General features: G+C 39.7%; 1 protein-coding gene across 3 annotated transcripts in view; it reads right to left on the minus strand.

Annotated features, from left to right (window-relative positions):
• Positions 1-16,878, minus strand: part of abcc12 (ATP binding cassette subfamily C member 12) — a 122,036-nt gene that overhangs the window by 102,068 nt on the left and 3,090 nt on the right. For 2 of the 3 annotated variants that reach the window (XM_043706923.2, XM_043706921.2), the window contains exons 2-4: positions 3,223-3,373; positions 2,970-3,128; positions 2,726-2,873 (exon numbers count right to left, since the gene is read on the minus strand). In XM_043706923.2, the coding sequence (XP_043562858.2) occupies positions 2,726-2,873; positions 2,970-3,128; positions 3,223-3,329 (414 nt within the window). In that variant the 5' untranslated portion in view covers positions 3,330-3,373. Of the gene's footprint in view, positions 1-2,725; positions 2,874-2,969; positions 3,129-3,222; positions 3,374-16,878 lie in introns of those variants that run through there. The other variant, XM_087995882.1, reaches the window with a different exon arrangement.

The raw sequence follows: 16,878 nt of genomic DNA on the forward strand, positions 1-16,878 counted from the left end.
CAAACTCACGCAGACCCTCTCTGATATGCTTACATATACACCACACACACCCTCTTGCAGACCCCTTTACACTCACAGTCACACACATACACACATCCTCTCACAGACACTCATAACACCCCCCCATACATACACACACCCACACACACCTGCATGCACACATACACTTCGAAGTTTGTTGGGTGAATTTGTACTTGCAGAATTACATTTTACTTCCCCTAAAACTGCATGAATCTATGTAAGATTCTGTAAATCCGTTTTTTAGATTAGAATCAGTCAGACCATTGTCTCACATAGGGAAGCTAACACCTTCAATATATTATCTGGGCCGACATGACACCAATTGTTAAAGTTCACTGGAGAATATAACTTCTCAAGAGGTTTTGCAAATTATATATGAAAGAACTGAAACCAACATGGTCATTCTAAAAGATGAGAGACTTAATAAACAATTCAGGTATTTTTCAATATATATTTTCAGTTACATCACTCTGTAAACTTTTGCTATAAATTCTGTGTTTTCCAGTCTTATTCTCCAAAACCACCTGATGAAGAAGCAGTACTCTGAAATCTAGTGCTTCCAAATAAACCTGTTGGACTATAACCTGGTTTTGTGTGATTTTTAACTTCATACCAAATGCTTTCTTCGCTATTCATCTGCCTGCGACTCTACTTTCAAGGAGCTATTAATCTGCATTCCAAGGTCTCTTTGTTCAGCAACATTCCCTAGGATCTTACCATTAAGTGTATAACTCCTGCTAAGAGTTGCTTTCCCAAAATGCAGCACCTCTCATTTATCTAACTTTAACTCCGTCTGCCATTCCTCCGACCATTGGCCCATCTGGTCAAGATCCTGTTGTAATCTGAGATAACCTTTTTTGCTGTCCATGACATCTCCAATTTTGGTGTCATTTGCAAACGTACTAACTATACCTCTTATGCTCACATCCAAATCATTTATATAAATGATGAAAAGTAGTGGACCCAGCACTGATCCTTATGGAACTCCACTGGTCACTGGCCTCCAGTCTGAAGTTACTTGAAGATGCTAAGGATTTTGGGAGTAAAATTTGTGGCTTAGGGTATATCAGTGAAGGCGGCCTTGATGTATGAACAGGACTTATTGTGGGGCAGGTTACTTTGATAGAATGTGGAGGATAGGGTTCCGCAAAGACAACAAAACATATTAGGGTATGTAGCATACTGAGCAAGAAACAAGGTAATGGAGACTTGTCTTCCCGAAAGGGTGCAGTAGGGACTGCTTGCCCTTAGTGTCATAGAGTCATAGAGATGTACAGCATGGAAACAGACCATTTGGTCCAACCCATCCATGCAGACCAGATATCCCAACCCAATCTAGTCCCACCTGCAGCACCCAGACCATATCCCTCAAACCCTTCCTATTCATATACCCATCCAAATGCCTTTTAAATGTTGCAATTGTACCATCCTGTGGCAGCTCATTCCATACACATACCACCCTCTGTATGAAAACGTTGCCCCTAAGGTCTCTTTTCTATCTTTACCCTCTCACCCTAAACCTATGCCCTCTAGTTCTGGACTCCCTGACCCCAGGGAAAAGACTTTGCCTATTTATCCTATTCATGCCCCTCATGATTTTGCAAACCTCTATAAGGTCACCCCTCAACCTCCAACGCTCCAGGGAAAACAGCCCCAGCCTGTTCAGCTTCTCCCTACAACTCAAGTCCTCCAACCTTGGCAACATCCTTGTAAATCTTTTCTGAACGCTTTCAAGTTTCACAACTTCTTTTCGATAGGAAGGAGACCAGAATTGCACACAATATTCCAACAGTGGCCTAACCAATGTCCTGTACAGCCGCAACATGACCAGCCAACTCCTGTATTCAATACTCTGACCAGTAAAGGAAAGCATACCAAACGCCTTCTTCACTATCCTATCTACCTGCGACTCCACTTTCAAGGAGTTATGAACCTGCACTCCAAGGTCTCTTTGTTCAGCAATACTCCCTAGGACCTTAATTCAAGGTTTATTGACATCTTTATCCTGGTGAATCCTAAGGTAGCAGAAATTGGGAAAACAGGATGATCCACCAAGCATCATACCTTCGACATAACTTACATACTCCCCAGGCAGTGAATGTTAGGGATGTAGGGTGGGACCATTATTGTTGGAACACTACAGATGGCCTCACCACCTCATTTTCTAACTGTTTCTGCCATTATTCTACCTAATATGGAGGAAAATCATGATTTGCAAACCAGACAGTATTAGTTCACTCACTGATGTGTACAATAGTTGTTCGGAGCAAATGTACTCTACCTAAACAATAGTTTTAACTCAGGTTTGAAGATTAATATCAGTTCTACTTGTGTGGGTTTTTTTCTTTTTATATTGATTATATTTTTGTGTGAGATTGTGAAATAAATGGCAGTTTTGCCCTTTAGGTATGCAACCTCCTGAAATTGTGCTGACATTCATTTTATGCTTTACCTTACAGTAAAGGTCATATTGCAGGGAAAAGGTTTCAAATGGTTTCATTAAATTGGAGAGACATAAATAAATTACATTTATGATCAAGATCATGTTCTTTCATGCTTTAAGATATGATGGTTTATTAGCCATATTTCAGTGCTTATCTAAAATCTACGCCATTTCAAATTTATTGTAATAAAAGAAAATAAATTAATTATTGTAATAGCATGTAATTAGTTCTTAAACAAGAAAATGTACGTGACTACTTACTGGTCCCAAAAAGCTAGAAATCATACAAATGACTGTGCAAGTTATATTCATAATAAGCCTTGTTCGTTGAAACTGCATTGTCACTTTATCCAGGGAAGCTTTCTCAATGCCTATTCTTTCTACCTCATTCTTCCAAAGGCGTAAGAATCTGTAAATATTTTTCAGCAAAATGTCAAAAGGTTTTTTTTTAATGCTTGTTTTTATAAGATGTGATCACTCAAAATGTACTTTCAAATTGACAGACCTTCTGGCGTTCACATCTGAGCAATTAAAATGGGACAGGGGAGGCACAGTGTCCTGATTCAGTTTCTTCTTGAACCCTTTGATCATCAATGGTGTCAGCCATGAGAAAAAGATGTATGAAAATAAGCCAGCATCTTCTATTGGAGATGGAGATGGATTCCTGTGAAAATGTTTTTCATTGTATATAATAAAGATTGCTTAATTCTGAAAATCAGACAGGTCTTGTGTCATAGAACTGATTTGTTTTCACTTACTTTGGCTTTGGACGTATAGGAATCATTGTTTTCGAACTTTGATAGTACTTGTGATGCTTATTTTGTACTTCATGTACACCTTCATCATTGAAACCTGGAAATTCCATGTCACCAACTTCTGGAACTGCACGCCAATATCAGAAAGGTGGCTCTTAAAATTAGAGTCACAAATTAAATAGTAAAGTAACTAGAAGAAAAAAACATAGCTTCTATACAAAAATTGAGCATCACAACAGAGTTCTTGCTTTGATTTAAACAAATGTGATACTGGTTTATATTTAATTGTTAGAATATTTGACATTGCATTATCAATGTTAATGTGGAATTGCTTGGACACCAAGCCTCCTAATTCCTGGGTGAGGCATGTAGTTCAGCAATGCTATGACAGCAGGTACACCAGTATTTCTTTCCCTTAGTAAAAGATAATCATTTGGAAATAAATTCAATCCCCAAATGAAAGATTTGCATAAAGAACTAACAGGTTTAACAGTTCAGAGTAAAAGTTATGTAATAATTATGATGATGAAATTATTCTCCAAGTTTCTTAACCAAAATTTTGTAACAATTTTCATCCTCACAGCAATTTTACATGTATATCCTTTTTGTACTCAAAATATGCTTCCTGCTCATCTACCTGCTTATAGTTCTGGATGTCGGTTTGCTTTCAGACGTTTTGTCACCATACTCGGTAACATCATCAGTGAGTCTCCATGTGAAGCACTGGTGGCATAGCCTGCTTTCTATTTTTGTGTTTATGTTTCCTTGGATTGGAGATGTCATTTCTTGTGGTGATGTCATTTACTGTTCTTTTTCTGAGGGGGTGGTAAATGGGATCCAAGTCAATGTGTTTGTTGATAGAGTTCCAGTTGGAATGCCATGCTTCTAGGAATTCTCGTGCGTGTCTGTTTGGTTTGCCCTAGGATAGATGTGTTGTCCCAGTCAAAGTGGTGTCCTTCCTTATCTGTTTGTAAGGATACTAGTGAGAGTAGTCATGTCTTTTTGTGGCTAGATGTTCATGTATCCTGGTGGCTAACTTTCGGGCTGCTTGTCCAATGTTCTGTTTGTTACTATTCTTGCAAGGTATTTTGTAAATGACATTAGTTTTGCTTGCTGTCTGTATAGGGCGTACAAGTTCATTAGCTGCTGTTTTAGTGTGTTGGTGAGTTTGTGGGCTACCATGATGTCAAGAGGTCTAAGTAGTCTGGCAGTCATTTCTGAGATGTCTTTGATGTAAGGAGAGTGGCTAGAGTTTCTGGACGTGTTTTGTCTGCTTGTTGGGGTTTATTGCTGAGAACTCGGCAGAGTTCATTGAGTACCTGTTCTGTTTGAATACCCTGTATTGGTGATTTTTCTCTGCTCTGCATAGTTCCTCTGTGCTGCAGTGTGTAGTGGCTCATTGAAATAATGTTTTAATGCAGCTTTGTTTGTGGGTGTTGGGATGATTGCTTCTGTAGTTCAGTATTTGGTCAGTATGTGTTGGTTTGAAGTTCTCCACTGGCTGTTTGCTCTACTGTGCCATCCAGCAATGGCAGTTTGTTGTTGTTTTTCTCCTCTTTAGTGAGTTTTATGCCAGTAAGGGTTTTATTGCTGGTCTTTTTTTTCCAGATGTTTCATCATCGTACTAGATAACATCATCAGTGAGCCTCCGGATGAAGCATTGGTGGCATGGCCCACTTTGTATTTATGTGTTTCTTTGGGTCGATGATGTCATTTCCTGTGGTGATGTTACTTCCTGTTCATTTTCTCAGGGGTGGTAAATGAGTAAATGGTAAATGAAAACGAACCTTCCAACTTAGCGAGCAAACCTACATCCAGAACCTCAACCTTCTCAAAACACGCTAACTCCTGCTTGTAGTTTCAGTTTCAGTTCAAGATACATCACACAATCATTCTACTCTCAAAACCTGTTTTATTTTCTCTGAAAGAACTGCCAAATATGTGGTGGTGAAAGTGACCATGGAAACAGGATTCTGCCTGGTTACTAATTTCTGGAAACTGTATCCAGCTTAAGAGGCTTTTGTTAGTCCTGTTTACTTGGGAACACTGTGGTAGTTTAAAATACAGCTTAAATAAATAACAATCCTTTAAACTGCATATCATGGAATTAATCAAAATTATTCATTTGTGTTTGTTGTCCTATCCTAATTATTTTGTACTTCATTATTTCACACTGATAAAGACAGGAACAGGAACTTTAAGGAGCAATTCTTCTATCTCAATCTCATTGATGATGAGTGCTTTAAATACCTGTGCCTCATTAAGAAAGTACCCACTGAAATCTGTTTTTTTATTTGATATTCATTAATGAGAGCATTGTTTTCCATTCATAATTGTATTAGAAATGATAGTGATGCACCACCTTACAGTCCCTGGTGGATATAGTTTCCTGTTGAAAGGACTTCTCTCCCTCTTTCTTCCTCTTCAGCTAGGTAAAAACAATGACTGCAGTGCTGGAAACCAGAGTCTAGATTAGAGTGGTGCTGGAAAAGCACAGCAGTTCAGGCAGCATTCGAAGAGCAGTAAAATCAACATTTCAGGCAAAAGCCCTTCCTCTTCAGCTGTTTGACTTTCTCTGTGTTCCCTCTGTTCATTCTCCTCTCATGTTCCAAGCCGAGAGGAATGATTATGACAACATTCAAGTCTGAGAGGTGATAGTCAGAGCAGAATTCTTGCAATGATGATATGCCCATCACTCCCTGTAGCTATCACCAACTTTAACTAAGGGTTATAACCAATAAATACTTAAAGAACTTTGCAAAAGCCAATGAAACCAATCAGGAACTAACCTGAGAGCTGTTCATGATGCCCTTAAACATCAAGGGATCTTTCCTGCTGCTGTACACATGTTCAAATATACAAGTGTTTACAAAGGACATTTTCCTAAAACATTGAAGTTGTAAATGGCATTGTAAGAGTCAAATAAGCATTACGCACCAACAATGACACAATCTGCCACCTCTGGAAAATACTACTAAGACTCATATGACGTACATATGGAGACTAATGCAGCCCAAGCCAGAAGTTTACACATGAGCTATAGACACATTTGGGACCCAAAGTAACAACTGTAAGTGCCGGAAATATGCATTAAAGCTAATTTTACAGCTATGGAGCTATATGCATGGCTTAATGCCCATGTGAGCTCTTTGCAACTATGATCCAATCACTTCCATTCCCCTGTTACTTCCCATAGGCCTGAATTTTTTTTTTCACTTCAATTTCTTCCACAAAGAAAAGTATGGCCTCCACTGCTGCTGTGAGTCTTAACAGAATAACTATTGAGATACATTGGAGTAGGAAATCATATTTATATCCCATTGATATTTCATTTTCTTTCCCATTGAGGTGACATAGCTGACCAAAGCATCACACTATCTTTTATAATAAAAGATGTTCAGGGTAGCTCCAGAAGTTATGCTGAATCACAGAGAAGATTTACCCGAATGGTACTGAGGAAAACTAACTCAGTTATGAGGAAATACTAAAGAAGGTGGGTTGTACTTCTTACAGTAGAGACTGTTCAGCTGGGATTTAATAGAACTGTTCAAAAATATAAATTTTCTTGTCAGGTTCATTGCAGCAGAGAGTAGATGCAGAGAAATTATTTTCACTGGCAGGATAATAAGAACTCATATTTATGATAATTGGCGCAAGAGTCAAGGGAACATTTTATGTGTACATAAAGGCCTGGATTGTAAAGTGGTCAGGTAGTAATTTCTGCAGCATAGACAGTTATTATGCATTAGATTCCTGCACAATTCCCAAAATAGCAGACTCCTACCAAATTACCTGGGAAATTGATATTCTGATGGGAAATTCCCCAATGTCTGGACTTCTCCAAAAGTATCCATTCTAGTCAGAGAGTAAAGTGCAGTTAAGTTAACAGTTACTTAGGAATAGTTAGACGATTAAAATTCTGGGGTGGAATATTACAGAGAACTGAGTGATGTGGGCCACAATGAAATTTGGAGCACTATCACATGAGAAGTCCCACGCGGCTGAACTCAACCACTTCCAGAGGAGGATCTAAAACCCAAGCCTTCCGACCCAAAAGTAGGACCATAACTACTGCACCACAAGGGCCTTTTTAAAGACGAGTCCATGGACATAATGGATATTTTCCTGGAAGTGGAGATATTATTACTATGCTACCAGCCTTTGAACATTAGCCTGGATGTCTGGATGACCAATCCAGCAACATTACCACTATGCCATCATCAGCCTCTGCTCCATCTTTTATGTAAAAACAATGAGGTAAAAACAATGACTGCAGATGCTGGAAACCAGATTCTGGAGTAGAGGATTCCTGATGAAGGGCTTTTGCCCGAAACGTCGATTTTCCTGCTCCTCGGATGCTGCCTGAACTGCTGTGCTTTTCCAGCACCACTGATCCAGAATCCATCTTTTATGGTTTTGACAAACAAGGTGGCAGTTTTCTCATTTGACAGCTGTGTGTTGCTAATTAAGAACAATTATTGCTTGTTAAATGCCTTGTTAATTGCTCAATTTGTTTAATTGATATTCGGTTTCCTATTTTATCAACTACACAAAGTAAGCTAGATGTTAAGAACACTCAACGGGAAATTCAAAGTAAGTACCTGGCAATATCACCTCATTACTTGTTTCAAGGGACCTCAATAAAGAACACTGGGCAACAACCTCTCAGTGCAAGCTCCATTTGTACTGGCCACAATTCACTTACAATATGCTTTTGCGCTTCAATGCTACACCAACAACTATCACTGTGACACTGTAGCAAAGACCTTGTGCATTCAAGGACACACACACAGCCCATGGACTAGACTAGGCAGGATTCATGGGCTCTTTGCTCACTGTCAAAGCACTCACTCACTCTGAGCCTACTTGGATGCTCGCAGTATCTGCCTTGTGTTGCTTTCCTGTGCCTTTGCACACCTTGACACTCAGCCAGAAATACCAGATTTATATAACGTTTGTCTTGCCTTGCCCTTTAGTGCAGATACAAAGCCAGGAAGTTTTTCATGGTTGTCAGCAGGCCTCAGTTAAGACAAGGGGAAGAGCCTTTGAGCTTGGAGTCCCAACACAGCAAGTCAAGGATAGCCTCTGATACCAGTCCAGGAGCTTTGTCAAAGTCAGGATCCTCTCCAGATAAGGGGAATGTTAGGCAGTGCACCACCTGTGTTGAGTCTTTTTGCCCAAATGTGGGTTCTTTACATTCTGGAATGAGAGTGAGGCTGGTATTAAAGGTAGTAAAAGTTGGTGGCCATACATTACTTTTCTGCAGATGGGGAAGTGTCCTGAGTCAGTGAGTAGGCAGCACAGAGAGAATGTATGGTCAGTGCAGTTGGAGCTGGAGTGGGTAAGAGTGAGTGTGGAAAGGTTTTTCAGACAATAATGATAATGGTAGAGCATGAACATAGATGGGAGATGGGTACAGTATCAGAGACAGAGTAAGTGTGAGGTACCAAGAGTAGTTGATGGCACTTATGTTGACAGAGTGGAGTGAAAAATTGCTGTGCATTCCTTCTGGTGGCTGCAACTGCATTAATGCAGGCGGCAATCCTGGACTGGTTTGCATGGTTTGGCCTTGTGGCGTCTACTGCTGATTGTGGGGAAAGAAGTAGTTGCACCTCTTCACCACTCCATCTAGCAGGACATCCAAGTCCCTGATTGCAAAGCAGAGCACCGACTTCCCCCTATAGTCATGTCCACAGCAAATGTCAGAAACTGTACATGGCACCTCCAGAATGACAGTATTTGTCCAAGTCAACTTTGGGCTTTTAAAGATGGCACAGGTGCAAGGGTTGCCAGTGATTTCTGGGATATCTACCGAGTGGTGTTCTGGGAATGTCACATGATAAGACAGGTGTCATTGTCAATGAGGAGGAGAAAATGAGAACTGCAAATGCTGGAGATCAGATCCTAAAAGTGTGGTACTGGAAAAGCATAGCAGTTAGGCAAGATCTGAGGAGCAGGAGAGTCAACGTTTTGGCCATAAGCCCTTCACCAGGAGGGAAGACATAGTGAGAAATCTTGCTAGGCCTCATGGTGGAAATTGCTCCAAATTCCTCATTGCAACTTGGACTTAATCAAAACAAGTACATTTCAGTTCCTAGCTTACCTCCTAGGTAACTTTTACAGTGACCCCTCCAAACTTAACTACGCTTATCAATAATCTGGGATCTGGAATGCACAACCTGCAATGTGGTGGAGGCAGATTTAACAGCAAAAGAGAATTGGGTTTCTATTTTATTTAAAATAGGAATTGAATTATCGAATCATAGAACAGTGCAGAAAAAGTTGTACAGCTATCAGGTCTACTCTTTCAAAGAACAATTCAGTGACACCACCCTACCTTCAAACCATTTCTTCAATCCCTCAAGTATTTATCCAATTTCCTTTTTAATGCTACAATTAAATCTGAATCCAAACCCCTATTTCAAATCTTAATCACTTGTTAAATTAAAAATACTTTCTCTTGAGGTTTGTCTGCTTCTTTTGCCAATTAGAAGAAATGCATGCCCTGTGGTTATTGACCCTTCAGTCATGAGGAATGGTTTCTTTTTGTTTACTTTACCTAAGGCCTTCATAAGTTTTAATGACTTCTAACAAATCCCTTAGATCTTTCTGTTCCATGGGGAATAACCTCAGATTCTCTAGTTTATCCATTTAACTCTAATCTTTCATCACTGGAATCTTTCTAATAAATGTCTTTTGTACCCATTCCAAAACTTTCACAGTAGACACAATTCTCCAACCAGAGCACTCCAAACTGGTGATTTATTTAGTTTTGGCATAACTTCCTGCAGTTTGGACTTCACTGCAGTATTTTGTCCAGGAATTTGGAGGCTATTCACATAGCTTTATTAACTTCTCCAGCCAGTTTCAAAGAATTCTGTCTGTACTCCCTAAGGTTTCTCATTTCCTGTACTCCCATTACAATGATACCAGTGAAATTATATTGCCATTTTTCATTGTTCATTCTGAAATGCATCACTTAACACTTCTATAATAAACACAAGCAATTTAGCCGTTTCTATTTTCAATACACACAAATACATGGTTATGAACCTATGTTAGAAAACATGTCAACTTATAATGTGATTGGATGGATATATATTAATCTTTAATGTCATTGATAGAATATAAATATCTCAAACTTTTTGAAAGGAACACTTCTCAGAGTTATGGACCCTGGCCTACACCAGTAATAATGTTGCATTTATAATGAACTCCACCAGTTGTATGGAGATACACAGAGTCTATGGAGTGCTCAGCAACAATCACATGACCCAAGTTGTGAAAATGATATTGGATTTGAACTAACAGTCAGGGTCTGTCACAGAATAGAAGGGGCAACAGCCATATCCTTCTCTCCTTTTTTTTGAAACCTCTGTCAACAAAGCAGAGCTGTTTGTAGATTTGAAGGCTACCAGAAGACATAAGACAAAAGAAATAAGACAGACAAGCAGAAGTAGATCATTCAGCCTGTTGAGTCTGCCCTGCCACTCAATGAGATCACAACTGATCTGAAAAATCTTCAGTTCCACTTTCCTGCCTATTCCCCTCAACCCTGATTCTCCTACTGATTAAAACTTAGTCTTTCTGAGCCTTGAATATACCTAATGACCCAACCTCAAGCAATTCTCTGAGTTAAAGACTTCCACAGATTCACTCCCCTCTGAAAGAAGAACTATATCATCCCTCCTAACTGGATGACTCGTTACCCTAAGATTATGCCCTCTGGTCTTAGACTCTCGCAAAAGAGGAAACATTTTTCTGCATCTACCCTGTCAAGTTCACTAAGAATCATGTATGTTTCAATAGGTCACCCTTCATACTTCTAAATTTCAATGAGTACAGGCCCAACCTAACCAACCTGAAGGAGTTGCATGACTAGTAAAGGAGTATGTCACAGCTGTACTGAGGGAGGATACATCAGAGGACTTGTGCCTCACGGCAGTATACACAGAACTCAGGAATAGAGAAGGTGAAATCACAATACTAGGGCTATAATAAAGGCCTCGCAAACAGCCAGCAGGAGATAAAGGAGAAAATATGTAGACAGATTTTTGAAAGATGTAAAAACTGCAGGGTTGTTGTGATGGGTGATTTTAACTTTACCTGTATTGACTGGGACTTATTTCGTGGGTTTAAATGAAGCAGAATTTATACTTCAGAGGGTTCAGGACAGAAAGTAATCAGTCCAAATAGGGAAGGGTTAAACTGGACTTAGTTTTGGGAACTGAGCCCAGCTAGGTGAGTGAAGTTTCAGGGAGGGAGCATTTCGGGAATAGTGACATAATACTGTGAGTTTTAAGTTACTCATAGATAAGGACAACAGCAGTCCTTGGGTGAGGGTGTTAAACTGGGGGAAGGTGAACTACAACAATATTAGGCAAGAACTGAAGAGTGTTGATTGGAGGCAGCTGTTTGAGGGTAAATCCACATTGGACAAGTGGGAGTATTTCAAACTGCAGTTAATATGAGTTCAGGAGCAGCATGTTCCTGCAAGAATGAAGGATAGGTATGACAAGTTACATGAACCTTGGATGACCAGGGATTTATGAACTTGGTCACAAAGAAGAAGGAAGCATATGTAAGGTTGAGGAAGATGGGAACTGACACAGCCCTTGAAGTATATAAGAAAAGTAGGAAAGAACTTAAGCAAGGAATTAGAAGGGCAAAAAGCGGTCATGAAAAGTCATTAGCAACCAGGAGAATCCCAAGGCTTTTTATACAGATATAAGAAGCAAGAGGGTAGCCTTGGAAAGGGTTGGCCCACTCAAGGACAAAGGAGGGAATGTATGTGTGTAGGCAGAAGAGATAGGTTAGGTCTTAAACAAATACTTTATATTGGTATTTACCAAAGAGTAGGAATTAGTGGAGGATGATCTCAGGGGAGGAAGTGTCGAACTTCTAATTCAAGTTGCTATTAAAAATGAAGAGGTGTTGTGCGTCTTAAAAATATTAAAATAGATAAGTCCCCAGATCCTGATGGGATCTATCCCAGAATACTGAGGGAGGCAAGAAAACAAATTGCAGTATTATTGAGAGATAAATTTGTATCCTCTTTGGCCGCAGGTGAGGTCCCAGAGGACTGGAGAACAGTTAATGTTGTCCCATTGTTAAAAAGGGTAACGAATAATTCAGGAAATTAGAGGCCTGTGAGCCTCACGTCCCTCTTTACAAGAAACTTATTGGAAAAGATTCTCAGGGACAAGATCTATAAGCATTTAGAAGCAAATGGATGGATTAGTGATAAACAGCATGGTTTTGTGCAAGGGAGGTCATGCCTCACTAACTTGATCGAGTTTTTTGAAGAGATGATGAAGATGACTGAAAAGGGAAAGGTGGTTGATGTTGTCTACATGGACTTCAGTAAAGCCTTTGACAAGGTCGCCCATGGCAGACTGGTACAAAAGGTGAAGTTGCATAGTCCTAAGGGTGAACTGCAAGGTGAATACAGAACTAGCTTAGTCATAGGAGACAGAGGGTAGCGATGGAAGGATGCTTTTCGGAATGGAGGACTGTGATTAGTGGTATTGCACAGGAATCAGTGCTGGGACCTCTGCTGTTCATGATGTACATAAATGATTTGGAGGAAAATGTAGCTAGTCTGCTTAGTAAGTTTGTGGACGATACAAAAATTGGTAGAGCTGTGGATGGTGAGGAGGGTTTTTAGAGGATACAGCAGGATATAGATCAATTGGAGGCATGGCCAGAAAAATGGCAGATGGAGATTAATCCAAACAAATGTGAGATGATATATTTTGGAAGGTCAAATACAGATGGAAGTTATACAGTGAATGGCAGGGCCCTTAGGAGTATTGATATGCAGAAGGATCTGGGTGTGCAGGTCCACAGATCACTGAAGTGGTAGTAAAAAAGGCCTATGGAATGCTTGACTTAATTGGAAAGGGCACTGAGTATAAGAATAAACAAGTTATGCTGCAGCTTTATAGATCTTAATTAGGCCACACTTGGAATATTGCATACAGTTCTGGTCACCATGCTATCTGGAGGATGTGCATGTTTTGGAGACGGTACAGAAAAGGTTTACCAGGATATTGCCAGGTATGGGGGAATCTTAGCTATGAAGTAAGGTTGTATAGACTGGGTTTGTTTTCACTGGAATGCAGGAGGTTGAGGGACAACCTGATAGACGTTTATAAGATTTTGAATGGCATGAATAGAAGGGAAAGTATGAGGCTTTTTTCGAGGGTGGAAGGATCAATTACTAGGAGACACAGTTTCAAGGTGCGAGGGGGGGGGGGGGAGTTTAAAAGAGATGTGCAAGGCACATGTTTCACACAAAGGATGGTGAGTGCCTAGAAAGCATTGCCAGAGGAGGTTATGGAAGCAGACATAATAGCAGCATTCAAGAAAAACCTGGACGAAAACATGTATAGGAAGGGATAGAGTGATACAGATTCTGTTTGTGAAAACAGTTTCAATATGGAAGGGCAAAACGTGTCAGTGCAGGGCTGGAGGGGCATAGGACCTGTTCCTGTGTTGTATTGTTCTTTGTTCTTGATCTTTGTTCTTTGATTACTCCTCATAAGACAATCCTTCCATACTAGGGATTAACCTAGTGAACCCTTTCTGGACTTGCTCCAATGCCAATATATCTTTCCTTGGACAAGGAGACCAAAACTCTTCAGAGTATTTCAGATGTGGTCTAACTAGAGCATTGTATAGTTTTAGCAAAATGTCTCTATCCTTTGAAATGCTGAACTTATATATCAGCTTTGTGTGAGATAAACATGAGGACTCCTATATCTCTCAGAGCTGTGGCTTTCTGCACTGTTTCTCTATGGTAAATAATATTATCATAATATCACTTATTCTTCCTGCTGAAGTGTGTATCCTCACATTTTCCTACATTATATTCCATCTGCCAAGTTTCTGTCCATTTACTTAACCTGTCTATTATCCCGCTGCAGACACATTCACTTTCCTCATCCAAGTCACTAATGTATATTGTAAATAATTGTGGTCGCAGCACTGATCCCTGTGGCATTCCACTAGTTACAGCTTGCCATCCTGAAAATGCATTCCTTACCTCAACCTTATATCTTCTATTAGTCAGATGAAATATCCTGGATATAGCCAGGATGCATTCATAATGAAGGCACAGTTTTCTTCCACTTTCCAAGTCCTTTGGGCCATACAGAGATGGCTGCCAGGAAACAAGGGCAATGTCCTCTATACATGGCAAACGACATCTTTACAAAAATATTAGAGTGATGCAGAATGAAAGTACAATGCTGCCCACTCTCCCAGCAGAGCCATAGTGGAATAGGTTAAAAATCACACAACACCAGGTTATAGTTCAACAGATTTATTTGAAAGTACAAGCTTTTGGAATGCTGCTCCTTCATTAGGTAGTGTTCTGAAAGCTTGTACTTTCAAATAAACCTGTATTGTGTAATTTTATTTTAACTTTGTCCACCCCAGTCCAACACCAACACCTCCACAACATAGTGGAATAGAGCAGAGAGGTCTTTAACAAGACCTTGCAGTGTCACCCTGAAAAGGTGTGTTTCATCTGTATCTTTCACAACTGGAACCAAAAAATAGGACATGCAGAGGAAATGGGATAATCTAGAGCAATCCAATGGGGTTTAAATATGACCAGTGGTGTGAATGCCACATGGTCCTGACAGCAGCAAGCATTTCCACCCTTCCTCCCGCACAATTGCAGAATTAATAAGCTGAAGAGGAGGCAACTACGTGAGAAAAGTTAACATGTGCGAAGGTGGACCATTACTCCATGCACCCATCTTGAATCTCACTGGAAAAAGGCTTTGCTGAAAAATCAAAAAATAAATCAGCTTCAACTATAAAGAACCTAGCTGGCTTATATTTTTTCCATCTAACTTACACAATGCAGTTTATGTTTATTGAACTGATAATTTTGCCTCCCTTTTAAATTCAAATTGTGTGGGAACCAACCCAGGAGTGGGACAAGAAAAGGAGTTAGTTCACTCTCCTATCTTGGTCAGAATGATATCAATAAAATCAATAGAAGTGATGAATAGAATAAGGAAAATGTTCCACCAACTATAACAGTATTACTATAAAACAATGTTTCACATTCATTGTACTTGGTTTTATGGTTTCAGAAATAATAGTCTGTTGTGTCATGAATCAATTCCTCTCAGAAATATTGTTCAGTCACACCAGAAGAAATAAGGAAACTATGATGGGGATCTTGTGCTTGATTATCTTGAATTTTAAATTCAATCTTACAACTTTATAAGCTGTAAATTGTTGCTCTGCTCAAAAATAATCATGTGCAATTACTCTTGCAAATGCTTTGATTGGTTACTTAAGATACTAAGTTGATTAACCAACAGGAATTAAGATTTAAAAAGAATGGTGAATTCTGAAAAATATTTTTGCTTTTTTCTGCTCATAATCTATAATACTTAATTTCAGTTTGTCTAGATTTGAGAACAGCTTAAGAGATGAAAAATATCCCTCTGGCAAACTACTTCACTATCGAGAGCAATGCCACCATACCCCTGAACCTCACCATCACCACCATCAATTGGAAGATTTTGTTTGTGTCAACAAATTATTTGTTGAATTATTTACTCAACATTGTCTTTATGGCAAAAAGATTATTGTGAAATGGATCGTGCTAATACAATTCTTTTGTTCATAAAATCTTTTTTTTTAATTGAAAAGTGTTGTCCAATTATGGAACAAGCCAAGTCCTTCATGCAAAGACCTGCATCAAGCAAAGTAATGGTTATATCACTGAACTTGAGCATTGGCTCGCATGCTACAAGCTGTCCTGTCCATATATTTCCAGTACACTAAAAGCAGATGTCTGGCAGATAATGGTGAGTGAGATGTGGGAGTTAGGATGACTATTCTTGGCAGATGTTACCTGAGAGTCAGACACTACCTGAACTTATGGTCATGCATCGAGTGGTCACAGAAGTAAGTAACCATTGCTGAAGCTTAGCATACCAGCTGGCATTATATGGGGGTGGATAGCCATACTGTGCCAGGGGAATGATGGGCAATGTATTCACAGTTTACTGATTGATCGTGCTGCACACTGTTCTGCCCATGAGGACCTCCTCCTATCAACTTACATTGGCAGGAGGCCCAATTAATTTTTGTGATCAAGCATCATTTAAACATGAATCGCAACATTTCTGTGCTAATCAAGCTACTCAGGCACTTGTTGCTTCTTAAAGCCAGTCTTGAAATGAAGTTTGGCTGAGATTATTGGTGTGCGGAATCACAAGGCACAATGCCATTGATCAGGGAATCTTAGTTTTCTGATACCCTAGTGGAAGTGCTGTTGTAGAAATAGGGTCAGGAAGGAGGTTTTGTATCCTGGTGGGTGACATAACAAATAAGTTGATGCAAGGTTTGTGAAGGTTTGTAGCTCAGGTTGAGGTTTAGGGTGTAGGTTTGCTCGCTGAGCTGTAGGTTTGATATCCAGACGTTTCATTACCTGGCTAGGTAACATCATCAGTGGCGACCTCCAAGTGAAGCGAAGCTATTGTCTCCTGCTTTCTATTTATATCTTTCTCCTGGATGGGGTTCCTGGGGTTTTGTGGTGATGTCATTTCCTGTTCATTTTCTAAGGGGTTGATAGATGGCATCTAGATCTATGTGTTTGTTTATGGCGTTGTGGTTGGAGTGCCAGGC

This window comes from Chiloscyllium plagiosum, unplaced genomic scaffold (assembly GCF_037043375.1).
Source record: "Chiloscyllium plagiosum isolate Xiang-an unplaced genomic scaffold, Cpla_swu_hap1 HiC_scaffold_17, whole genome shotgun sequence".
In the NCBI taxonomy this organism is placed as follows: domain Eukaryota; kingdom Metazoa; phylum Chordata; class Chondrichthyes; order Orectolobiformes; family Hemiscylliidae; genus Chiloscyllium; species Chiloscyllium plagiosum.